Source organism: Hippopotamus amphibius, chromosome 6, assembly GCF_030028045.1.
Source record: "Hippopotamus amphibius kiboko isolate mHipAmp2 chromosome 6, mHipAmp2.hap2, whole genome shotgun sequence".
NCBI lineage: Eukaryota > Metazoa > Chordata > Mammalia > Artiodactyla > Hippopotamidae > Hippopotamus > Hippopotamus amphibius.
This window is the reverse complement of record NC_080191.1, coordinates 33,457,359-33,485,256: the sequence shown is the minus strand read 5'-3', so window position 1 is coordinate 33,485,256 and position 27,898 is coordinate 33,457,359. Positions and strand designations below refer to the sequence as shown.

Sequence of the window (27,898 nt, the reverse complement as noted above, 5' to 3'; positions counted from 1 at the left end):
TTTGCTAAATTCACTTACATCTATCCGTTTGACTTTGTCTTCTTGTGTCAATGTTTTATTAAATGTGTGAATCTTTATTTTATATGTAGAATCTGAATGCAGAAATGGAACCTAAAATAAGAGAAGATAAATTCTTTAAGCTTAGTAATTCTAGAGTATCTACAGATATGCTTATACAAAACCACTTTTCACTACGCACCATCTTCTCCGCAGGGTAGTTTTTCAGAGAACTATACAGCTCCTCTGGAGACTTTCCATGACCCCACAATTCAAATATAGACCTAGGAAATAAATGATTGGCACTAACCTCAGTAAAAAAAAAAGTGACTTCGCACAGTAATATGTAACAATTATTTCACTGATTCTTTATGCTCACTCCACTAAAACAATTATTGCCTATGTTTTCTAAGCTATAAATGTGAAATATGCATCTTGGAAACAAATATAGCTTAAGCCTAAATTAACACAGAAGCTGAACTTTACAAAGAAGAAGGGAGAATTTATGTCAAGATTTTTCTGAGGTTTTCATCATCATTTCATCACTTAAAAAAATTTTATTGGAGTAGAGCTGGTTTACAATGTATTATCATTTCATCATTTTTTAACTAGAACACAAGTGATTCCATAAAATCGCTTGTGATTTTAGTGCAAGTTATAAAAGTGCTGGAAATTCAATTGTTCCCAATGTCTTCTGCATAAAACTAAAGGAAAAATGACCAGAAAAAAATATTACCATTAATATTTAGCCATTATTTAATAACATTTAGTAATAGTTACTTTTTGGACTATTACAAAAACAAAATTCTTATGAAAATATCTCAAGTTTCTATCAATTTCAAGGAACATAAAAAATTAAGTAAAATTTCATTGCTTTCAATGAAACAATTCTTAGAATTAGCTATAATTGACCTATATACTAGCACAATTTTATGCATCTAAATTCAACTACTTTATAAGTATAAATAATGCTGCCATTAGGACTGAGAATATTATCTTCTGAAAATGAATTCTTCCTTTCCCTTGTATTGAATTATAGAAAGAGGGCCTCTACAGTAATACTACCCTTACAGTTAGCTAAGTAAGAGCTAACAGTTAATACAACTCAAAGCACCAGGGACTGTTCTAAGGCCATTTTGTATTCCTCATAAGAATCCTATGAGGTATCTGCCAGTATCATCATCCATTTAACCAATGAGGAAACTGAATCATAAAAAGATTAAATAACTCTCAGGTCATACAGCAACTGGTGAAGCTAAGATTCAAATCCAATCCATCTGACTCCAGAATCCATACACTGCTTCTCAGATATAAATATGCAAAAAAGACAGAAACTCCAGGCCATTCAGGAAAGGTACTGACAATTCCACAAGTCATGATTATAATTATCACTAATGAACTATTATACAGTAATAATATAGACACTAATGCTGCTAGTGATAACCTAGAATCAGTAAAAATTAAATAATACTCCATACCCTCTTTTTCAGAAAGAATTTATAAAACACTAATAAATTTACATTTAAATAGCAAAATAAAAATATTAGATATATAACATCATAAGCTTCAGCTATAATTGGAATACTGGAATAACACTTATGATTTAGATTTTCAGAGTAAACAGTTTTCATATATATGACTGCACTATTATGATCCCTATTTTAGAGATTATAAAACTTATATAGATTGCCACATTTCTCATGGGTGCTATATAAATAAGCATGGATGTCAACTTATTAATACCAATATGACCTAAAATATTTCACTGATTATAGCAGTAATAATGAAATCTTTCTAACAAATAAAAATGCTTTAAGAAACTATGCTTTGAGAGAGCCTCACCTACCAGAGGGCAGACAGCAGTAGCAAGAAGAACTATAATCCTGCAGCCTGCAGAATGAAACCCACAGCCACAGAAAGACAGAGAAAATGAAAAGGCAAAGGACTTTGTACCAGATGAAGGAACAAGATAAAACCCCAGAAAAACAACTAAATGAAGTGGAGATAGGCAACCTTCCAGAAAAAGAATTCAGAATAATGATAGTGAAGATGATCTAGGACCTTGGAAAAAGAATGGAGAAGATGCAAGAAATGTTTAACAAAGAACTAGAAGAATTAAAGAACAAACAGATGAACAATATAATAACTAAAATGAAAAATACACTAGAAGGAATCAATAGCAGAATAACTGAGGCAGAAGAATGGATAAGTGACCTGGAAGACAGAGTGGTAGAAATCACTGCCATGGAACAGAATAAAGAAAAAAGAATGAAAAGAAATGAAGACAGCCTAAGAGACCTCTGGGACAACATTAAACGTACGAACATTCACATTATAGGGATCCCAGAAGGAGAAGAGAGAAAGGACTCAAGAAAATATTTGATGAGATTATAGTCAAAAACTTCCCTAACATGGGAAAGGAAACAGCCACCCAAGTCTAGGAAGCGCAGAGAGTCCCAGGCAGGATAAACCAAAGAAGAAACATGCCGAGACACATAGTAATTAAATTGACAAAAATTAAAGACAAACTATTAAAAGCCACAAGAGAAAAAAAAATAACATACGAGGGAACTCCCATAAGGTTAACAGCTGATTTCTCAGCAGAAACTCTGCAAGCCAGAAGGGAGTGGCATGATATATTTAAAGTGATGAAAGGGAAGAAACTACAACCAAGAATACTCTCCCCACCAAGAATCTCATTTAGATTTGATGGAGAAATCAAAAGCTTTACAGACAAGCAACAGCTAAGAGAATTCAGCACCACCAAACCAGCCCTACAAAAAATGCTAAAGGAACTTCTCTAAGTGGGAAACACAAGAGAAGAAAAACAAACCCAAAACAATTAAGAAACTGGTAATAGGAACATACATATCAATAATTGCTATAAATGTAAATGGATTAAATGCTCTAACCAAAAGACACAGACTGGATGATTGGATACAAAAACAAGACCCATATATATGCTGTCTACAAGAGACCCACTTCAGACCTAGGGACACATACAGACTGAAAGTGAGGGGATGGAAAAAGATATTTCATATTTCATGCAAAAGGAAATCAAAAGAAAGCTGGAGTAGCAATACTCATATCAGATAAAAGAGACTAAAATAAAGAAAGCTGCCAGAGACAAGCAAGGACACTACATAATGATCAAGGGATCAATCCAAGAAGAAGATATAATAATTGTAAATGTATGTGCACCCAACATAGGAGCACCTCAATACATAAGGCAAATGCTAACAACTATAAAAGAGGAAATCAACATAAAACAATAATAGTGGGGGACTTTAACACCCCATTTATACCAATGGACAGATCATCCAGAAAGAAAATTAATAAGGAAACACAAGCTTTAAATGACACAACAGACCAGATAGATTCAATTGATATTTATAGGGCATCCCATCCAAAAACAGCAGACTATACTTTCTTTTCAAGTGCACATGGAATATTCTCCAGGATAGATCACATCTTGGATCACAAATCAAGCCTCAGTAAATTTAAGAAAATTAAAATCGTATCAAGCATCTTTTCTGACCACAATGCTTTGAGATCAGAAATCAATCACAGGAAAAAAAATTGTAAAAAATACAAACACATGGAGGCTAAACAATATACTACTAAATAACCAACAGATCACTGAAGAAATCAAAGAGGAAATCAAAAAATACCTAGAGACAAATGACAACAAAAATACAATGATCCAAAACCTATGGGATGCAGCAAAAGCAGTTCTAAGAGGGAAGTTTATAGCAATACAATCCTACCTCAAGAAACAAGAAAAACCCCAAATAATCTAAACTTACACCTAAAGAAACTAGAGAAAGAAGAACAAACAAAACTCAAAGTTAGTAAAAGGAAAGATATCATAAAGAGCAGAAATAAATGAAATAGAAACAAACAAAACAATAGCAAAGATCAATAAAACTAAAAGCAGGTTCTTTGAGAAGATAAACAAAAATGATAAACTTTTAGCCAGACTCATCAAGAGAAAGACAGGACTCAAATAAATAAAATTAGAAATGACAATGGAGAAGTTACAACAGACACTGCAGAAATAAAAAGCATCATAAGAGACTACTACAAGCAACTATATGCCAATAAAATGGACAACCTGAAAGAAATGGACAAATCCTTAGAAAGGTATAACCTTCCAAGACTGAATCAGGAAGAATAGAAAATATAAACAGACCAATCACAAGGAATGAAATTGAAACTGTGATTAAAAATCTTCCAACAAACAAAAGTCCAGGACCAGATGGCTTCACAGGTGAATTCTATCAAACATTTAGAGAAGAGCTAACAACCATCCTTCTCAAGCTCTTCCAAAAAATTGCAGAGGAAGGAACACTTCCAAACTCATTCTATGAGGCCACCATCACGTTGATACCAAAACCAGGCAAAGATACTACAAAAAAAGAAAACGACAGACGAATATTACTGATGAATTTAGATGCAAAAATCCTCAACAAAATACTAGCCAACAGAATCCAACAACACATTAAAAGGATCATATACCATGATCAAGTGGGATTCCCAGGGATGCAAGGATTCTTTGATATACACAAATCAATCAATATGATACACTATATTAACAAACTGAAGAATAAAAACCATATGATCAGCTCAACAGATGCAAAAAAAGCTTTTGACAAAATTCAACACCCATTTATGATAAAAACTCTCCAGAAAGTGGGCACAGAGGGAACCTACCTCAACATCATAAAGGCCATATACAACAAAACCATATCAAACATCACTGTTAATGGTGAAAAACTGAAAGCATTCCCTCTAAGATCAAGAATAAGACAAGGATGTCCATTCTCCCCACTACTATTCAACATAGTGTCAGAAGTCCTTGCAACAGCAATCAGAGAAGACAAAGAAATAAAAGGACTCCAAATTGGAAAAGAAGAAGTAAAACTGTCACTGTTTGCAAATGACATGATACTATACATAGAAAATCCTAAAGATGCCACCAGAAAACTACTGGAGCTAATCAATGAATTTGATAAAGTTGCAGGATATAAAATTAACACAGAAATCTCTTGCATTCCTATACACTAACAACAATGGATCAGAAAGAGAAATTAAGGAAACAATCCCATTCACCACTGCAACAGAATAAATAACATATCTAGGAATAAACCTGCCTAAGGAGGTAAAAGACTCAGAAAACTCAAAGACACTGATGCAAGAAATCAAAGATGACACAAACAGATGGAGAGATGTACCATGTTCTTGGATTGGAAGAATCCATACGGTGAAAATGACCACACTACCCAAAGCAATCTACAGACTCAATGCAATCCCTATTAAATTGCCAATGGCATTTTTTACAGAACTAGAACAAAGAAAATCCTAAAACTTGTATGGAGACACAAAAGACCCTGAATAGCCAAAGCAATCTTGAGGGAAACAAATGGAGTTGGAGGAATCAGACTCCTTGACTTCAGACTATACTACAAAGTTACAGTAATCAAGACAATATGGTACTGGCACAAAAAAAGAAATATATATCAATGGAACAGGATAGAAAGCCCAGAGATAAACTATGGTCAACTAATCTATGACAAAGGAGGCAAGGATATACAATGGAGAAAAGACAGCCTCTTCAATAAGTGGTGCTGGGAAAGCTGGACAGCTACATGTAAAAGAATGAAATTAGAACACTCTCTAACACCATACACAAAAATAAACTCAAAATGGATTAAAGACCTAAACGTAAATAAGGCCAGACAATATAAAACTCTTAGATGAAAACACAGGAAGAACACTCTTTGACATAAATCACAGCAAGATCTTTTTTGACCCACCTCCTAGAGTACTCTATGGAAATAAAAACAAAAATAAACAGTGGGACCTAATGAAACTTAAAAGCTTCCGTACAGCAAAGGAAACTATAAACAAGATGAAAAGGCAACCCTAAGAACGGGAGAAAATATTTGCAAACAAATCAACAGACAAAGGATTCATCTCCAAAATATATAAACAGTTCATGCACCTCAATATCAAAACAAACAAACAAACAGCCCAATCAAAAAATGGGCAGAAGACCTAAATAGGCATTTCTCCAAAGAAGATATACAGATGGCCAAGAGGCACATGAAAAGCTGTTCAACATCACTAATTATTAGAGAAATGCAAATCAAAACTACAATGAGGTATCACCTCACACCAGTTAGAATGGGCATCATCAGAAAATCTACAAACAATAAATGCTGGAGAGGGTGTGAAGAAAAGGGAACCCTCTTGCACTGTTGGTGGGAATGTAAATCAATACAGTCACTATGGAGAACCGTATGGAGGTTCCTTGAAAAACTAAAAATAGAATTACCATGTGACCCAGCAATCCCACTGCTGGGCATATATCCAGAGAAAACCAGGGTTCGAAAAGACACATGCACCCCAATGTTCATTGCAGCACTATTTACAATAGCCGGGACATGGAAGGAACCTAAATGTCCATCGACAGATGAATGGATAAGGAAGATGTGGTACAGATATACAATGGAATATTACGCAGCTGTAAAAAGGGATGAAATTGGCACATTAATAGAGACATGGATGGACCTAGAGACTGTCACACAGAATGAAGTAAGTTAGAAAGGGAAAAACAAATATCATATATTAACCCACATATGCAGAATCTAGAAAAATGGTACAGATCAACCGGTTTGCCAGGCAGAAATAGAGACACAGATGTAGAGCACAAACATATGGATATCAAGTGGGGAAAGCAGAGGTTGGGGGTTTGGGGTGGGATGAATTGGGAGACTGGGATTGCCATATACACACTACTACTAAGGAAAAAAATAACAAATTGTACACGTTAAATATATGCAGTTCATTGTATGTCAATTATATCTCAATAAAATTCTTAAAAAGAAAAAAGAAACTATGCTTTGAGGGACAAAGGGTAATAGAATGGGGAAAGGTACACAGGGAGCACCAATGGTTTCTGTAATGGTTTATTTCTTTAAAAAAAAAATGCTGCAGCAAATATCACAAAATGTTGAGATCTAACAAGGTAGGTACCTGGGTGTTTGTTATATTTTTCACTGTTAAAAATAAGTCAAACAAAATCAATTTTCAATCCCTATTCTACCACAAAAAAAATTTTGAATTTAAGTTTGTTTTGAATACACAGTTCTAAAAGTCTATTAGTTCTTAAAGTCTATTAGTTGGAGAACAATTAAAGCTACAATTAGGATTGTGAATTTTATCCTCTGAAAATGAACGTCTCCCTCTCTATTAAATTTATAGAGAAGGCCTCTACATTAATACTGCTCTACTTAGTTATCACTTAAGTATATTCTCAGGTATGAAAAATATACAGAGACTAAAAAGAAGCCAGGGACATTATTTCATAACGTTATATAACTATTATACAACTATAACCATTACTCAAATATATTCATCAGAAGATATGAGCTGTAAAGGAAGTGTACAAGTTCTGGTTCTCAAGTAGCTATTCTAAACCTATAAGCTTTATCCTTGGAATTCAAACACCTCTTAGAGCCATAAATTTTAATATGCTAATGTACAGTAATAATTATTCAAACGATGTGTTTTGTAGTTGTTTCCATTTTCTAGTCATTTTTTTTGACTAAGTAAGACCCATTAACAAGCTTCAATTTATGAGATTAGATTTAGCACTGCAGCTAGTTTTCAACAGGATAAATTTAATATGGGGGTTGTATATTCAATAATACAGCAATTACATATTATGCTATAAAACATTGCTAACCATAGTAACAATATTAGATATATGTAAATTCTTATTTGCACTGCATTATTAAATATTGTAATTTCTAAGCAAAAAAGAAGTTTTCAGAAATCTGCCAAAATGTTTGGGGACAGGAGGGCATGTAAAATAAATAAATAAATAAATAAATAAATAAATAAGCAAGCAACTCAAGGATGACATAAGTTGTTCAATTTTTTAAATGCTAGCTATAAATGCACTTCAATTTTCAAACCCAAAGATAGAATTTTTCAACAATTAAAAAAAAAAAAGAAAGAAAGGAAAAAAGAACAGATACTAATGTTAAAAGCTAGAAAACACTCAGACAGGATAAATGAGAATGACATCATTATATTAACCCATATCAACATAAGATAATCAGACTCCTCTAACAAATAAAACAGAAAACATTTTATGGTAGTCCTCATTTTTTGTCATCTTATCAATCTGTTCATCTAACTAAAAACCATCTATAAGAAAAACATTTTTAGGTTTTCAATACTTTGGTGATAATTAAATGTGGCATTTATCCATGTAGTAACATAGCATTTACATCTTATACCATATGCTTGCTTAATATAGAAGTTTAAAAAAATTATTCTAAAGCAAGTGTTTCTGCATTTCATCACTGAAATTCTCTCACCGTTTCAACAGGTAACTCTCCTGTTCTCCTACCACCATCTAGTGGCAAACACGTGTAACTACAAGCTAAACTGAGCTCCCCGCAACAATCAACCCCTTCTACTTTCTGCCAATACAGCAAAAAGTAGGACAGAGTAGTTATGAGAAGTCTGGTTTACACTCATGCAGGAAAACATTTTAAGTTTTTCTTACTTGGCACACACTGTCCGTTTCATTAAGTTTCTGGCAATATCTTCAGAGGGAATGCTAAGAATCCAAAAAGGAGACTGAAAGAAATAATAATATACAACTTACTTCTAAGTGGTTTTATGGCCTCATATGCTTTCATTTAAGAAGTTAATAAGGAGAGATTCCTATTTGCTACTTTTATGTAAGAATATCTGATCTGACTAACCAAAACAAAAATTGCTCCAACAGTAAAAAAAAAAAAAAAAAAAGTAAATTATTTTTATAGGTAACCTGTTAGGATAATACAGTACAACGTCAGAACACTTTTATAAATGACTATATAAATGAAAACATCAGCAAATTTAAGGTTATTTAAACTTAAGGTTAATTTTGTATTTGCTCTTATACAGTTTGATCAAGAATTAATGCATATTTTACCCCAAAGTATAATCTCAGAATTTTTTATTGTTGCTAATTATTTCTTATAACACACCTATTTTCTTCCTAACTACTAAGTAATGTATTTCTTTGAATGATCCCCCTTTTTCTAGGTAGTTGTGGCCACCTGAGGGGGTGGGAGACATAGTTATTGTCTCAGCAATAAAGATGATGAAAAATTATAGAGTATATTATTAAATTATCATTTATTATTTTATCTAAGGAAAAGAGTTCCAAGTGCATCCAGGGGTTTTAATAACCATAATCATAGGCACTGCTGTGCTCCACCCAGATAACCACTTGCGAGAATGCAGCAAAATGTAGGACCCTAACCTCAGTTCATCACCCTCACCTGATTATATCCACACCCTTCCTCTTTTTCTCCCCCCCTTAATAAGTGAAATTCACTCAGGAGTACAAGCTCAACACTAGTGGACTTTCAACTTAAGTTCTCTCACCTTTTGTGAAAAGTTCTCCCTGCCACACCCAGTCTTTATTCCAATATTTACACTATCCTACAGAAAAATTCAAAATAACCCAAACAGGAAAAAAGACGGTCATCTTAGCATTATTTTTACTAGGAAAAATTTAAAAGCAACCTGAATGAAATGAAATCATTGGATAAATTACAGTAGAGCTAATTGATGGAAAATACTACATAGCCCTGTTAGTAACAAAATCTATGCAGAGATATGTGCCTATATTAATGCTATGAAATGAAAAAGAGATGCAGAAGTTTACTGGTAGTATTACTACTGAGGGGGAAAAAGGTATATGAAAAAAGACTAGAAGGCAGTATCCTCAAATTTTAAGTCACGTCAAGGAAGAATTGTGAATATTTTTTTCCTTTTCTATTTTCCAAACTTCCCTAATACACTGATAAAATGTCAGATATAAAATACATAAATAAACTCACAATCTCACACATGCACAATTTCAAATTTTAAAATGAGTACCGATATAAGCCTGAAATTCAGCTAAATTCTAAATTCTAATTATACCTCATCAATAGAAGACTGCCCTTTCTCCAACGAAGAGACAGATGTAAATTATGGTATAACTGTTGAACTAAAATTTAAAAATAAAATAAGTGAATACTGGAAATAAATCTAACTTTCCAAAACCAACATTTCTCCAAAATATCCTTTTTATTCAATTGCCCCTAAAAACAGACATAAGTAACCATCAAAATATAAATTTAAGATTTGCAGTTCTTCTCTTCAAATCTAAGGTTCTATTTATAAGGCTACTACACATGATCTAATGAAAAATACAAATTCAACTTACCATTCCATAAGTTTCCTGACTACTGGTGAACTGACCTCCAAAAAGTGAAAGCAAAGACTTTATTTCCTATGTTGAAAATATCAGAGGGAGAATACATTTTAACACAGGGAACTTAAGTCTATTAAGATACAGCTGTAACACAGACGCCGAGACACACACACACACACACACACACACACACACACACACACACGCGCGCACACACACACACACACGCACACACACACACACACGCACGCACACACAAAGAGCAAGTTGATTATCTACCTAAGGCATTAAAATGTCAATACCAGACAAATTACACCTCTGGGTTCTGAAAAAATTTTACACTCACAACCATGGTAAGTAACTTCTGAGAAATTTTAGGGGAAAAAAAAAAAAAAGAGTTGCTAAAAGACTTTGAAAAAATGCCCTGATTTTGAAAAGGAAAAAGCAGTACAAAAAACGATAGATCAGTAAATCTGACAATGGATCAATAAAAATAAATTAGCTGACTTGAGGATGTTCAGAAAAGAAATAACATGTTTGTAATGATATTTAGGATTCTCGTGTCTTCCCTCTGAATATTAATATCATAAATATTTTCCTCCTTTTTTCAGTAGGAAACAATATACTTTATGTTGGACATTTAGATGTTTTCAATTTTATCGGTTTAAAACAAAACTAAACACCCATTTTCACAAATTCATGGCTTTTTCCATATTTTAGATTATTTAAGACAGACAAGCAATAAGTAGCGTTACTATACTCAGAGATGTGAAAAATTTTATGCCTTCTTAGAGTATATGTGGCCAAAATACTTTCTTAAAAGACTTTTCTAAATTATAAAGTGAGAGTATCAATATGCACTCCCTACTGCTCAACTGGATATTGTACTGTTTTTGTTAATTAAGTAGACGAAAAAATAGTACTTTTAATTTGTTATTTTAATTTTTTGATTACTAGCACAGCAAATTATTTTTAATATATTTGTTTACAAGCTCTATTTGGAACCATTCTTTTTCTAGAAACTAAAATCATTAGTAACGTATTAATTTATGATTAAAAGATGAATAACAGAATTTTACCAAATGTCAGAAGAGTCCCTTCGTAGATTAACTTTGCTGTCTTATCCAGTTAATTAGATGAGTAAATATATGTTGAATTTAAAAAAAGCGATTAACTAGGGCGAATCACTGTGGATTAAGTACAAGTTATGGTAAATTAACCTTCTTTCTGGACAAAATTACAGAACTAGAAACAGAATACAACACCTACTTTAAAACATCAGGTATGCAAAGTTGAAATGTGTTCAGATAGTATAGTCTATAAAGCAATCACTTTGTATTGATAAACACAAGATGAGTATACAGACTTTATAATTTATACTATTAACAAATGTTGTCTCCTCAAATAACATAAAGCAGGTAGAATCCCATTCCTCTGTGTAGATCTTACAGAGGAGGAAACCTAATGAGAGATAAGTGTCCCCACTGAGGGATGCTTACAATCCCCTTTCTGCCCAACTACAGGAAGGAACATTTAACACCAAGCCCAACATGAGCCACAGCCACCATGAAAGAAAGTACACCCACACCACAAAGTCTTCCACCTCAAGACCAAGAAGAATGGGAGGTTTGAGCAACTAGTACTTTCTCTGTTTTTCCTCTTGTCTACGCAACAAATCTTTTTTTAGTCCCTGGTATTAGAAGGTGTTGAAATAAGGTTGAATCGCATGGACAGACCAAGCACTAGCATAGACTATCAGTAAATCACTGAAGGTAGTCCAAAAGTCATTCTGCAACATGGGTAACACAAATGAATAGGAGGCATCATTGGACCTCAGAGTCAGACCACAATTTGGTCTTCAGTTCTTCCAAATAGCAGTTACGTGATTTTTTTTTTTTTTTACAAGAATCTTAACTCCTTCAACTCTCCGTTCCCTCATCTATAAAACAGGAATCAATTACCTCACGAGGTAAGGAGAGCTGTAAAGAAAGGAGCAAAGAACCTAGGCTGTGATTAAAGGAATCAAGACGATGAGGACCACAACACTGTCCCTGAAGTCCAGTGAGTCAAGAAATCAAGCAAGACCGACAAAGTTAGAATACTTAAAAGAAACAATGAAGTTACAGATTAAGTTTCTTGGCCTAGAATGATTATTGTTCATTTTATAGTAAAGCATATTATGAAATCAGCTTTACATTTAAAACATGAAAGTTTGCTGCTCTTGGAATACACTGTTAGAAATTAGCAACAGGTTAATGCACAAAGGTGCTAAGAGTTTAAAAAAAAAATGCAGATTCTTGGAAATTTTATGGCAGTGGATTACTACCATTACCCAAAATCTTAGCAATGATTTAACAGTGAGAGTTAACGCGATAACCCAAGTTTCAAATTTAAAAGCACAACACAATTAAACTACAACATCAACCCACTTGGAAGAATCAAAACACAAGATTTTTATTCATCCTATGGCAAATTCACTTTCCAGTTGAGAATCTTTTTACATCAGGAACAAAAGAATTTATATTAGACACTGGATATAAAAATATGGCATGATCTGACGCACACCTGATACATTAATTCATGTGAGCTTTTCAGTTCTTTTAGCCACTCTTTCATCCATACAGTTTGCTTCAGAACCAGCAATAAAACCCAGGTGCCTGAACTTTACTTCTAGTACAATAAGGCAGATGCCAACTAAAATTGGCCCTGATTAACTGCACAGAGGTAAAACCAGACCACACTTGCACTCTTAATCTCTCATTTTAAATCATAAAGGCAGCTACTCATTACAGCTTTCCTGCCTAGCAGTGCTAACACAGTAGATGGGTCCAAAAGTAGACTGTCCTTTTGATTGCCTTCCCTGAAGAGATCCTATTTCACTCAATATTTATTACACAATATATTCAAGGCACTGAGCTATATTTAAAGATAAATACATATTTATCCTGAGGGAGCTTAAGGTCTAGTAGAACTAACATTTAACCTAGTAACTGAAATGTGAGGTATAAAACAGTGAGTAACCTTAAAGAAGCAAAAAAGTATTATACCAGAGTACAAAGGAAGAAAGGATTACTTAGATTTAGAAGAAAAGTTTCAATGGAAACTCACTTAAGCCCTGAAACACAGGTAGAATCTATACAGAGAGAGGACTTGCATTTCCAGTGATGGCAAACTAAGTGCTTCAGATTAAGCCTCCTGCTGAGAAGAATTTTAAAAAACCTGACTTCTGCTTAAAGGCATAAAAAGATTACAAAAATTACCAAACCAAGATGCAGGAGAAGACAAAAATCTCAAGGTGCAGCCACTCTCTCCCTGGGACATTTACCAATTCCAAAAGCAGCTGTGAGGGTGGACAGCCCTCCTGACAGCTTAACGGAGCTGGAGGCACAAAAAGAGTTTAGGGCCAATGATGAAAAGGAAAGGAAGTTTGATAAACCATCCAGTTTAGATTGGGATCCCCAAAAGCTATACACACTAGCAGTATGTGCAAATCAGAACAGAAACAGAACTTAATGCCTGAAAATGAGTTCAAGTGATCCTAGAGTGTTAATGCTTTCTATCTTCTTCAAGAGGATTTACATCATCCCAGCCCTCACTTATTTTTTCAAATAAATTTTCAAATATATCTGGCATATATTTAAAAAACACCCAGCAAATGTATGAAAAAGAACCAAGAGAAACAATACATAAAAAAACAGACCCATAGAGTCTCTTTTATCAATTACATACTTCAACATAACTGTGCTATCTACTGAAGGGGATAAAAGACAAAATTAAGCATTTTGGCAGAGGACAAAAAAAGCAAATTGTACACCTGAAAAAGAATCAAGTAAAAAATATAAACCTAAAATAAACAAGTACATGGGCAAATCTAAATATTGACTATATAAAATCAACAGAATGAAGAGTGGGATAGGAAAGACCCAAACAAGAGGGCATCATTCAGGGAATGATGGGGAAGTCTATTTTGGCTGCACTGTTGGTGGGGGGAGGCGGTGGGAGGGTGCAGAGGAGAAAAGCATGCAATCAATAGCAGGCCTTGCATGCTAGACTAGAGTTTCAGCCTTGAGACAATGGAGACAGAAAAGAGGACTGAACTTTTGGAAGATTAAACTGGCACAAGCGAAAGATACTAAGAAGAATTTAAGAAAAAAAAACAGGTAAAATCAACAAATACCAGGGATGCTGTTTTTAAGACTGCAGCCTAACCACTCCATTCTCCCTGCATTACCTGACTATAGGCAACAACCCTCCTTGGCTTTTCTCTAGTTCCACCCCAGTATCCTCTAAGTGGTATCCTTTCTCTGGTAATCTGGAATTATCGTTTTAAAACATAAATGATTACTAGCCACTTCATGATTTAAAAAGAAAAAACGTTTACTTTCTGGCTTAAAAAGGAGAGAAAAAAAAAAAAAGAGTCAATGGCTCTCCATTAAACCTAAAATAAAATCCAAGTTCCTTCCAATGGTTTCAAAACACTCCAAAATCTGGATCATACCCACCTCTCTACCCTCCCTGTCCACTACTTCATCCTCCTTCCTCACACATCCCACATCCAAACCACAGTAATCAACCATCCGTCCGTGCCCCTACACTTGCTTTCGTTTCTCACTGAAATGGGCTTTCCGGTCCTCTTCATCCCTAGAACCTCTACTTTATCAATTAAGATCTAATTAAAATATTACTTCCTCCATGAAACTTCTATGCCCTTGCACCCCATCTTGCCAATGCACCTGCCCAGGAACACATTAGTCCTGAATCAATGCCACAATCTTCCTTCAAAATTCCTAAGGCCAGTGAGTTGAACACAACTGAAGAAAATCACAGAACCTTGGCACAATTACCAATACATGCTCTTCACCTTCAGCTGGGTTTTCAGCATCACTCTTAACACCTGAGTTTTTCTCGTCTCAATTGTTTAGCTCATCAGCTCCCTCTATGCTCTCAATGATTATTTCAAATTTTACTATTTTTTCTCAGTTTCTCCATTCAACTGCTTGGTCCCACATCTTTCAAGAAATAACCTTGACTCATTCATTACCTAGAAAACAGGCCCTCAGGCAACTACCCATACCCATCCCAAGTCTTCTCTGCACACGCTCCTACTTGAAAGGCCAACACCTCCCACTGTGTCCTTATGTTTTCCCCTTCCCTCCAGCCTACAAACATGCCAACTTCTCCAAGAGGGGTAGGGATTCTCCCTTGACTCTAGGTCCCCCTCAAACTGTTAACCAATCTCTTACTTTCCCTTCTTATGCTAAGAGCAGTCTATCTTCCCTTCCTCATTTTCCAGTGACCACTAAACCAAGCAATCTGGCTTCTCCCCTTAAAACTACACAACCACTCCAGCAAAATCCTAAAACTTGACCCTCTGGATTTCTATGGTCTCACATACTTCCTATTCTGACACTTGCCTATTTTCTTCATGACCTCCTTTTCCCAATTCCCCATAATATCAATGCTTCCAAGCACCTGTATTTGGCCCACCACTCTTTTGAGGCTATGCTTTCTCTGAATAATTTCATCTTCTCCCTTTGAGTTCATATGCAGGAGACTCCCAAATGTTAATTACCAGTCCATGCAGCTCTATTAAGTTCTGTGCATACTCACATTCACTGCCTCCTGGTCATCTCCATCTGATGTCACGCAAGCATAACATATTCAGCATAACCAAAATTTAAATCTTACATCTGCCTGTGCTATTTTAAATGGAAACACCCTTACATCCATCCCAGGGGTCATCCTTGATTGGTTTCTCTCCCCCCTACTTAGAATCAATCATCAAGCCCTGATGATTTTATCACCTAAGTATTTTCCCAGTCTATCCCATCCTCTAACCCCTTGCCCTAGTTTAGGCCTTCTTCATTTATTAACGAGACTATTCCAACAGACTCCTAACTCCTTGTTCCTCTCAAATCCATGCTCCATACTGCTGCCAAAGTGATTCTTTTAAAAAAATCCGATTGACACTTCCTTACTTAAAATTCTTCAATAAAGTCCCCTTCTAAGATTCATAGTATTTAAAGCTTTGCATTTTCTGAACCCTACCCTCCTTTCCTGCTCTCTTCTTGTCATTCTTTGCTATGTATTTGGTAATCCAGTAACAATGAATAGCTTGTAATTCCAATTTACTTATGTCTCTCCTTGGCCTGGCTAACTCCTACGCTTCTTTTGGGTTACAGTTCAAATGTCGTACCCTCCTGGAACCCATCTTAATGGCCAACATCCCCCACCCCTCAGGTGGATCAGCTTTCCCTTCTACATGCTGACATTTCCTTGCTTATCTTTCACTGCACTTACCAGCGTTATTTCCTAACGTTATGTTTATGCATCTGCTCACCCCTTAGCCTAAAATAAACTACTTGAAGACAAACTTTATCGTCGTTACATCCCCAGCGTCCAGCACATTCGATTACAGGTACTCTGAAAATGTTTCTTGAATGAATAAATAAAACAATTTCCCCAACTTTTCCATCATCTAACCCTACCACCCACCATCACCACCAATACTCCAACCCCGACGAAACTTGACCCGCATACTCGACACTTAAAACACTACCCTGAGCATTTCTGTCTGCTGTCTCTATTCTCCGCTAGACGAAGAGCTCCTGGAGGGAGAGGACCAGTCATATTCACCTGCCTAGCTCCGGTACCTGGCACATGGGCAGAAGAATGAATGAAAATGCTCAGCAAGGCTGAGAGGCTGTCTCGGACTTCTCTCTCACACCCTCCTGAGGAGTTCAGACCTGTCCCAGGGGCCCAGGGACTGGGGAGACGCGTGATCTCTCCGACAAGAACAGACCCCCAGTTCCCGAGGGCTCAGACTGCGCGGGTCGCCTCCAGCCGCACACTAAACCCCACCACGCTGTCCTCTCCCTCAGAAAGCAGTGGAGGGCACTGCGGGCTCACCGGCAGGCGGAACTCCAGGTGCTCCTGTGCCATGAGCAGAAGATACCTGTTCAGGGTAGCCGGCAGCGCCATCGCATCAGCCCACAGCGCGCCTGCGCGGCCCGGGGTGTCTCACCTTTTTCTTCCCTCACAGACCGCTTCCGCTGAGGCGGAGCCTGAGGAGCGGGAAGCGGAAGTGAGGCGAGTCGGGCGCTGTCCCGAGGTGCCTCGCTCGCGGGATTTGAGCCTCTCTGCTCCAGGGGAGGATGTCTTCACCGCCAGATGCGGTCGGCTTGAGGTCTGTGTGTGCTAGGAGCTGGTGTGAGAGGCTGCATGGTATTCAAGAGCAGGTTGCGATGACTCTGTAGTTCCCAGTGATTCTCCACTTGGAATGTACTTTTAACTTTCCCTACAACTCTTCAGAATCATAGTTCTTAAAGTCCTAGTTCTTCAAGACTGAATCTGAAATTTCACTTTTTTCCGTGCAGGCTTTTCTAACCACTCCAGGCTTCGGGGACTTACTTAGCTGGACCATTCATTTAACATTTAGTATACTTTTTGTATTTTTGTAGTAACTGAAAAGTTACATGCCTTGTAAGCCAATTAGAGTAAGCTCTTGAGGACTGAGGTCATCTCTTAAGGATTCATTCTGTACCTCACAGAAAACAAAACAATGTCCTCTTCATGTGCCGTAATATCGGCTCCTCTGTATACTGAGGCTTAATAGAAATACGGAGACAGAGATTTTGGAGGACGAGAGAGGTGGCTTTATTTTTCTTTGCCAGGCAAAGGGAAGACACAGCAGGCTATAGCCTCAAGAACTGTGCCCCGCCGCCCCCTGCCCCCAGTCCTTGGGAGTCGGGAAAGATTTTATACTGGGACTGGTAGTCTGGGGTATGTGATAAGGATCAAGTTGGTGGAGGTCTTGCATTCTTTTTCCTTTGAATTATTCTTTTCTTCCTTTGCAATATTTCAAAACAGTTGTCAGGCCACCTGGTGACTAAGGTCTGGCAGTTTGTTGATTGTCTATGGTTTGTCAGCTGGATGGTTTGTCAGCTGGGGACCTCCTTTCTGAAATGCAAAACAAACTATAGAAATGATTTTGTTACAAAGGTCGTATGGAATGCAGCTTCCAAATTGTAAATAAGGTTAGCGAGTGAGAGGCAGGATGTGACTCACACAGAGTTAAGTATCAGGGAGTTAGCTTTGTGAAGTAAAAATCTAGTAACTACAGATTAGTGACAGCTAAAGTAAAACAAGGAATGATTAACTCTGTCAGGCCAGGTTTGACATTCTCTGTTTTCCTCTCTCAAGAGGAAAAAGAAAAATCACTTCTATTTGCATTGCAACACTCAGAGTAAGTACAGTTGACCCTAACAACAGGTTTGAACTGCACCACCCCCAGAATTTGTCAGAATTACCAAACACATGAGATTTTGTTGGGACAACTTTTTAGGGGGTATCAAAGAGGTGCTGGTTTTCATAGCTGGATTGATATGATGCTCTGCAAATGAGAATACCGGCCTAGGGGAACCCAAGGGGAATTCAAGTGTCACTGATTTTTCACATGACATCCTTTGACCTAAGGTTCATGACTAAATCCCCACTAATTCTCCACTCCAGAAATGAGCAGGAAAGCATCAGCATCATGAATCTCAAACTGTTGGATACATGGTCTGGGGAGGTAGAAATTAACCCTACACAGGCCATTAGGATTAGTGTGGAACTACTCTGAGATCAATTAAACTGCCTTTGAGGGACTCACAGCCAGACCTGTCCGACATTTTTGAGCTTACTGGAGTAGTTAAGGAGCAGCAGGAAAGTATGGGCTTTGGAAGCTGGTGTTCAAACTAGCGTCTAGTGACTTGCAATTAAAAAAAAAATTAATTTTATTTAAGTATAGTTGATTTACAATGTTGTGTTAGTTTCTCTTAGCAAAGTGATTCTGTTATACATATATATTCTTTTTCATATTTTCCATTATGGTTTATCACAGGATATTGAGTATAGTTCCCTGTGCACTACAGTAGGACCTTGTTGTTTATTTTATCTATAGTAGTGTGTATCTGCTAATCCCAAACTCCTAATTTATCCCTCCCCCACCCCCATCCCCTTTGGTAACCATAAGCTTGTTTTCTATGTCTTATCAAGTCTTCTTTATGCCCTTTTCATTAACTATCATATTTGTCTATCCTTTTGAATTTTCATTGCTATGACACAGTACTGTTTGTTACGCATATTGCACATCTTTGAATGGAATGCCATTGATTACTTCTCTTGGGCAGAACTTGTGTATTAGGGATAAGTTCATAGTGCATTTGCTTCATTTGAGCCAGATTTTTCGTCCTTCCTCTTTTCCTCCTTCCCACTTTCCTTCTCTCCCTTCCTTCTTTCCTTCCAAATATAAGAAGCAAATATGATTTCTAAATAAAGGCTTTTGACAAGTAGTTTGCAAATATTAAGTCTCAAAGTAAGTGCAGCTTTCCTAGGAAAAAACACACAGATTCTTGTTTAAGCACAATTCCCAACAATCACCATCTCTTGATCCTAGTTGCTTCCCATGAGTAGGAAAATGATTATATATAGTATAGATAGCCTCATGTCCCATAAATGGGATTTTTCTGAGCATCTACTATAATAGGGCCCAAAGAAGAGTTTTATTCAGTCCTATAGGGCACAGGTTCTCAAATTTAGCTGCACATTGGAATTACCTGAGAAGTTTTTAAAAATACAAGGCCTGGAATCTATCTCCAGAGGTTCAGATATAACTTGTCTGGTATGTGGCTTGAACATAGATGTTTTTTAAAGCTCCTCAGTTTTTTATTTAATGTGCAGTCACCAGCAGCATCAGTATCACCTGGAAACCACTTAGAAATGCAAAATCCTGCCCCACCCCTAAATCAGAAACTCTAGTGTGGGGCCCAGTAGTCTGTTTTAAATGAGCCCACCAGATGGTTCTAATGCACACTAAGGTTTGAGAATCACTGCCTGGGAGAGTGCCGTGAATGGATGGATGGATGGGCTTTGAGTCCCAGGTACCACAGATAATAGCATATTTTGCCTTCTTCGCACCTGTTTGGGGAGAGAATTTATTTGGTAAATTTGAAAAATGCTGCAAATATTTTTCTCAGCAGAAGATATATAACAAGAAGAAAATATTCCTCTTACTAGCCAGAATGAGAATCTAAGATAATCTCCTTAGCTGAGAAAATGCCTAGTAGAGCCTCCTAAGTTAGGTGATTTCTTGTGGACCAGGCATTGACTAGAACTAAGGATTCAGAGAAAGGATAAACGTGCTCCAAAGGCAAGGAGAGGAGAAGTAGAGAAAAAGAGAGTCAACAAGACGGCAGGAGCTAGGTGACACTTTCCCCTTGCTCTACAAAAGTTTAGTTATTAGATGTTTGAAATGTTTGGTGTGGGTGGATTCTCTGAAAACTCAAAGAGGTTTCACACCTGAGTTATATTGGTCATGGATACCGCCATGAAGGACCTAACACCAGGGGATCCTGACATCTAGGTTATACTCTTGATTTTTGGATTAAAAGTTGCCTGAATTAGGGTTATCATGGTGCTCAATCCGATTTTGGCTTGTCATGGTAATTTTTAAGGGACTCAGAGATTAATATACAACATTTACTAACTAGTAATATGAATCAGTCACTGGGTTAAGGCAATGGAAATACAAAGATAAAAAATTACACCCCACAATTCTAGAAGAGCTCTAAAACCAATACCAAGAAATACACCATTATTTCCTGGCTAGACCACGTAAGATCTATGTTAGGAAAACAAAATGTCATGGACCACAGCTGAAGGAACATTTAATAATGCTATGGTTGGGGATGGGAAATATCAGAGACGACTTCCCAGAGGATGTAACGTTTTACCCTGGCCTTTAAAGGTGAACAGATTTTCAAAGATGTGCTCAGTTTAGTTAAAATAGTAAAAATGTCTGGCATGTAGAGTATAGGTACAGGAGATAAGGCTGGAAAGGCTGATGAATAATCTTGAGGGTAAATGGTGAGGTTTTCATAAACAAGAAAATTGCGTAATCAGGTCAGCAATTTAGAAAGAACTCTGATGGAGGCTGTGTTAGAAAGGAAGCAACTGGAGGCATGAAACCCAGTCAAGGGATTCTAGTAATATTCAAGGCAAGAGAGGATGAGCGTCTGAAAAGGCAGAGACTCTGGGCACTTAAAGGAATGAACTGATTTTTGTTTAAGGTTCCTTCAAGGCAACATCCTGACACCAAAACTTCTTTGTGTCTATCTGAGGCAAAGTGTTTGGAAACTATGGGCCTGAGAAGACACTCAGGCATACATGTTCTATTTATTGAATGTATAAATACGTTGAGAATAGACTGTAGGGTGGGCAAGGACAAAAGCAGGGAGAAAGTGTGGACGCTAACTGCAATAATCTAGGTAAGAAATGATGAGAACCTGGCCAAGATGATAGCAGTACAAGTGGTGAGACGTGTTCAAATTCTGAATATATCTTGAAGATACTGCTGACAGGGTTTGCTGATGGGTTAGATATGAAATGTGAGAGACAGGAGTCAAGATTTTTGCCCTGAGCAACTGAAAGACTGCATTAACAAAGATGGAGAAGACTGAAAGGAATGGGTAGGAGGAGGGGAAATTTTAAGCTTAAGATGCCTGTTTTATATCACTAGAAAATATATGTATCAATACCTGAAAGATATTTGACTTAGGGATTGGTTTAATTAACGGGTGATTGTTAATTGTGGATCCATCTCTACCTAGGTGGCTTTAAATAACTAATCGTACAATGAGGATCTGATTCTTCTTAATCAAAAGTACACTTAGCCATTTTAATTAAGTTTAAGCTGAATCAGAGATCTTTTTTTTTTTTGTATTTATATTGCTAAAATAAAAGCTGACTCAGATGAATCAACAGGTATCAGCTTCATTTTAGCAACTTAGAGTAGTGGGTACTTAAAGTGTGGGCATCAGCTTTTGTAGATGACTTTTTGACATCAAAATCTAGAAATGTACGAGTGTTGGCAATAATAAAGACTGTGTTCTTGACTTTGGATCCTTATATGAAAGAAGAGGTACGTCTACAACTCTGACAGTGAGCCATTCATACTTTAGGATCAGCCAACTTATTAAACATCTCTCATTTGAACCTCTTTTTAGTACTGCTGAAAAAGTCCAGATGACCAAGTGGGATTTATCCCAGGTGTGCAAGGCTGGTTCAACATCTGAAAATCAATTAATGTAATCCATCACATCAACAAGCTAAAAAAGAAGAATCACATGATCATATCAATAGATAAAGAAAAAGCATTTGACAAAGCATTTTTTGTGTCTGAGGGCTTTCTATTCTAATAGCCCAATACCTATTTAAAAAAAAAAAAAAAGTCTCAGTAAACTAGCACTAGATAAGAACTTCAAATTTGATAGTTTGTACAAAAAATCTACAGCTAACATCATAATTAATGATGAGAAACTCAAAGCTTCCCACTGAGATCTGGTACAAGGCAAGTATGCCCCTTCTCACCACTCATTTTAAACATTATAACTCTAAGGTTTAGCTAATAATAAGATAATAAAAGAAAAGCCAAAGTATACAAATTGGGAAGAAAGACAAAACTGTCTTTGTTCATAGATGACATGGTCATCTATACAGAAAATCTGAATCAATAAAAAAAATACTGAAACTAATAAGTGATTACAGCCAAGTGGCAGGAGACAAATTTAATATGCAAAAGTCAATTACTTGACTTCCTAGGTGGTGCAGTGGTTAAGAATCTGCCTGCCAATGCAGGGGACGTGGGTTTGATCCCTGCCCCAAGAAGATATTACATGCCAGGGAGCAATTAACCCTGTGCTCCACAACTATTGAGCCTGCACTCTAGAGCCCATGTGCCACACCTCCTGAAGCCCACATGCCTAGAGCCCGTGCTCCGCAACAAGAGAGGCCACCACAATGAGGAGCCTGTGCACCACATGAAGAGTAGCCCCCACTCGCCACAACTAGAGAAAGCCCATGCACAGCAACGAACACCCAACACAGCCAATAAAATAAATAATATTTTTTTAAGTCAGTTGCTTTCTTATATACCAGCCATAAAAAAATGGCAGTTAAAATTATAAACAATACATATTTATATTAGCACTCCCCCAAAATGAAATACTTAGGTATAAATCTAACAAAATATGTACAAGATCTATATGAGGAGCACCAAAAACCTCTGATGAACAAAATCAAAGAAGGGCTAAATAAATAGATACTCCATGTTCATGGATAGGAAGACTCACTATTGTCAAGATGTCAGTTCTTCCCAAATTGATCTATAGATTCAATGCAATTCCAATCAAAACTCCAGCAAGTTATTTTGTGGATACTGAAAAATTGATTCTAAAGTTTATATGGAGAGGCAAAATACCCAGAAGACCCAACACAATGTTGAAGGAGAAGAACACAGTTGGAGGACTGATGCTACTCAAACTCAAGACTTACTATAAAACTACAGTAATCAAGACAGTGAGGTCTTGGTGAAAGAATAGACAAATAGATCAATGGAATTAGAATAGAGAGCCCAGAAATAGATCCACATAACTATAATCAAATGAACTTCAACAAAGGAGCAAAGGCAATACCATAAAGTAAAGACAGTCTTTTCAACAAATCGTGCTGGAACAATTGGATATCCACATGCAAAAAAAATGAATCTAGACACAGACTTTACACTTTTCACCAAAATTAACTCAAAATGGATTATATACCTAAATGTAAAATGCAAAACTATAAAAGTCCTAGAAAATAACAGGAGAAAACACAGATGACCTTGTGTATGGCAAAGACTTTTTCGGTATAAAATCAAAGGCACAATCCATGAAGAAATAATTGATAAGCTGGACTTAATTAAAAACCATCGCTCTGTAAAAGATCATGTCAAGAGAATGAGAAGACAAGCCACAGACTGGGAGAAAGTATTTTCAAACGATAACTGATACAGGACTATTATCTAGCATATATGAAGAATTCTGAATACTCAACAACAGGAATATTAACCCAATTAAAAAATTGAAAAAAGATGTTCTACTAAATCATATGTCATCAAGGAAATACAAATTAAAACACCAATGAGATACCACTTCATACCTATTAGAATGATCAAAATCCTAAACACTGTCCACACCAAATTCTGGCAAGGATGTGGAGCAACTGAATTTTAATTCATTGCTGGTGGGAATACAAAATGGTACAAGCACTTTGGAAAACAACTTGGTGATTTTTTACAAAACTCAACATACACTTACTATAAGACCCAGCAATTGTGCAACTTGGTATTTACCCAAAGGAGTTGAAAACTTATGTCCACATAAAAACTTGCATATGGGTTTTTAGAGCAGCTTTATTCATAACTGCCAAAACTTGGAAGTAACCAAGGTGTCTTTCAGTAGGTGAATGGGTAAACTGGTATTTCCAGACAATGGAATATTATTTAGTGCTAAAAATAGATCAACTATCAAGCCATGAAAACACATGGAGGAACCTTGAATGCATATTACTAAGTGAAAGAAGCCAATCTGAAATGGCTACATACTGTATGATTCCAACAATTATGACATGTTGGAAAAGGCAAAACTATGGAAACAGTAAAAAGATCAGGGGTTGGAGGGAGAGGGAAGAATGGGCAGAGTACAGAGGACTTTTAGGGCAGTGAAAATACATATAGTCTGTATGATACTATAATGATACATCTCACTATATATTTGTCCAAACCCATAGAATGTACAGTACCAAGAGTGAACCTTAAGATAATCTATGGACTTTGGGGTGATTATGATGTGTCAGTGTAGGTTACTCCGTTCTAACAAATGCACCATTCTGGTGGGGAATGTTAATAATTGGAGAGGCTTTGTGTGTCTGGGGGCAAGGGGTATAAGGAAATCTCTGTACCTTTCTCTCAATTTTGCTGTCAACCTAAAACTGCTCTAAAAAAAGTAAAGTCTTTTAAAAAACAAAACTTTATTTAAAGTCCAGAGAGACAAAATTTTACACAGCATTTTTCCATATTTATTTAGCAGAAATAGCTAAGTAAACACAGTTTGAAATAGTTCATTACTAATAATTTTACAATTCTGCAGTTACCAAAAAATAGTATCACAACATGCATAAATAATGCTCTTGATATTACTCTAAACATTTTAAAGACAGGTTATTAATTAGTTTTGTATTGAGCTAATGTTATAAATAGCTAGAGAGTTACCAAATAAACTACTGAAAAGGCCGAGTGAATTTTAATTGTCATAATTTGGTTATTAATCTTTACAAGAGAAGTGCCACTAAAAATGTAAGGTTCCAAGGGTTTTCCAACAAAGGAGAAAAACTTACTATGAGATGGTATAATTTCATATAAATTAAATGGCTAATCACATTTTTAAGAGGTTCATAAGGCATCTGAGAATTCCTTAAATATGTTACGTTATTATCATAATACTGTCAATTATATCTGCAAGTTCACATAGTACAGCATGTTCCGTATGTTGAAAATTCCTTTTCTGAAGCTGGTCACAGTTGAACTGATTTATAGAAATATGTAAATGCTAATCCGTGTAGGTGCTCAGCAAGCTACTTAATAAAGCAGTGCTGAAAAACTTGTAATTTTGAGAGACCATAACCCCTACTTTCAAATTCCTCTCTCCACCTCCAGTGAATAAAATGGAATTTGGATGTTCAGTTGTAAAGTAAATAATCATGGAAGCAGAACCAAGAAAAGTACATGTTAGTCTCTCAGCCTAAACTTCCACTATATATCTGCCTAACATTGAGTCTCAAATACTCAGTTCTACTGCCACCTGCTCTCAAAAGTTTGTCCGTCTCCACAGCCTCTTCTGTTGATATTTTTGTATTTAACATACCAAATTGTACTCACTGGTTTTGTCTGACCCTTGTATTAGCAATTAAAGGCAGACTGTCCTTTCTCACTTCTATATTTCCTGATCGTGGCAGTATTTGGTACACATTAAATGCCCAGCAAATGTCTGTTGAATGAATAAATGAACAAATGAGCTAAACAGTAGTGATTCCAGAGGTTGTAACTAAACACTGTTAATAAGTATTTCATTACTTAAAACTATGTGTGATATCATGCCAAAAAAAAGGGAAAAAAAACTAGTCTTCTCAGCCAATTTCTAAGATCAATACTTTAATCTTTATGTTCATTTATATTCAAGTACATGGTACCGTTATACACTGGCCAATGTAAGACTGGCTTTCAGTACTTATTTTTCATTCACATGCACTATTGTTAGTGTAGATTAGCACCAAAAGACAATTCCTAAAGAAATACGTCTCATGAAATGATTTATCAGTAATATCAATGTTGTGTTATTAAAATAAATTTTCTCATCCAAGCCTCTCTATCTCTACTTTCAAATCAGGACTTTTTCATGATGAAAGACAGGTCTAACCACTTTTTAATTCTAACTTTCCTTTGGCACAATAAGCCATAAAGCAACAGTTTCTGCCAGTTTTAATACATTAATATAACCACTTAATGTTTCTTCCCCATTTACGTTCTTACAGGTAAAATCCCATTATGATGAATTCTCTTGGATAGCCAAATTGATTATTATAGCAAATTCACTGTTAGAATGAAATTATTTTATATATATTATACAGCTTTTAGGATCAATTTATTACAAACATGCTATGCTTCAAGAAGTGAAAACCAGCATCTGAAATCTGAGTAAAAAGTGACATATATACAATTCTTTCCATCAATAAGGTCAGAGGTCACTGTGTAGTACGGTCCTCTTTATTTTGAAATTTTATGTGTAAAATTATAGAACAATCAAGAAATAATTTCTCTTTCTCCTTTATATAATAAAGGCTCCAACAAAGTACTTTTTATACCAGTTTATTCTTCATAAATAAATCACTATTATAACTATCTACTAAGAAATAAAAATATTTGAACTTTAAAAAATACTGAGCCTTTCTTTGTTTAACAGAATTTGTTTGTTTAAATTATTTATTTATTTATTTATTTATTTATGGCTGCATTGGGTCTTTGTTGCTGTGCACAGGCTTCCTCTAGTTCCCGCTAGCAGGGGCTACACTTCATTGCAGTGCTGGGCTTGTCATTGTGGTGGCTTCTCTTGTTGCAGAGCACAGGCTCTAGGCGTGTGGACTTCAGTAGTTGTGGTGTGCAGACTTCAGTAGTTGTGGCTCATGGGCTCTAGAGCGCATGCTCAGTAGTTGTGGAGCACGGGCTTAGTTGCTCTGTGGCATGTGGGATCTTCCTGGACCAGGGATGGAACCCATGTTCCCTGCATTGGCAGGTGGATTCTTAACCACTGCACCACCAAGGAAGTCCCAGAATTTGTTTTTATGGGATTTTATCTATAGTATCTTATACCTTAAACAAAGAACCATTAAAACAAAGTCAATGACAAAATACTCATGTAACTATAACACAGATTTCAGGAAACAAACATTAAGAAACAATTCAAGGCTACCCAGTAATAGCTTCTCATAAAACCCAATGAACCTTACAACTGTAATTAGACTTCCGAGAGACCAAAATATCAGTTTATGATCAGCCAAGATTAGGAAAATCTTCCACTGCTGACATTTTCATGTTCTTAGTTTGTCAATCAAATAATCAGCCTGCAATTAAAAAATAACATTTTTTATTCTAGTTATCATAGCCTACATGAAATAATTCTACAAGCCACAGAAGAGCTAGATGCTACATATTCTGTT

At 36.1% G+C, this 27,898-nt stretch overlaps 2 protein-coding genes across 11 annotated transcripts in view; both read right to left on the bottom strand.

The window, feature by feature from the left end:
• Positions 1-17,741, bottom strand: part of TRMT11 (tRNA methyltransferase 11 homolog) — a 59,680-nt gene extending 41,939 nt beyond the window's left edge. For 5 of the 10 annotated variants that reach the window (XR_009054236.1, XR_009054235.1, XM_057738220.1 and 2 more), the window contains exons 1-5: positions 17,177-17,267; positions 10,280-10,345; positions 8,579-8,652; positions 200-281; positions 19-111 (exon numbers count right to left, since the gene is read on the bottom strand). Coding sequence is in view for 8 of the 10 variants with exons in the window: in XM_057738220.1 (XP_057594203.1) it covers positions 19-111; positions 200-281; positions 8,579-8,652; positions 10,280-10,345; positions 17,177-17,248 (387 nt within the window). In the remaining 2 variants the exon portion in view is untranslated. The other 5 variants (XM_057738221.1, XM_057738227.1, XM_057738224.1 and 2 more) reach the window with 4 other exon arrangements.
• Positions 17,742-17,917: 176 nt separating this feature from the next.
• Positions 17,918-27,898, bottom strand: part of HINT3 (histidine triad nucleotide binding protein 3) — a 32,246-nt gene continuing 22,265 nt past the window's right edge. The window contains exon 5 of the mRNA XM_057738229.1: positions 17,918-27,802. Coding sequence (XP_057594212.1) covers positions 27,770-27,802 — 33 coding nt within the window. The 3' untranslated portion in view covers positions 17,918-27,769. The remainder of the gene's footprint in view (positions 27,803-27,898) is intronic.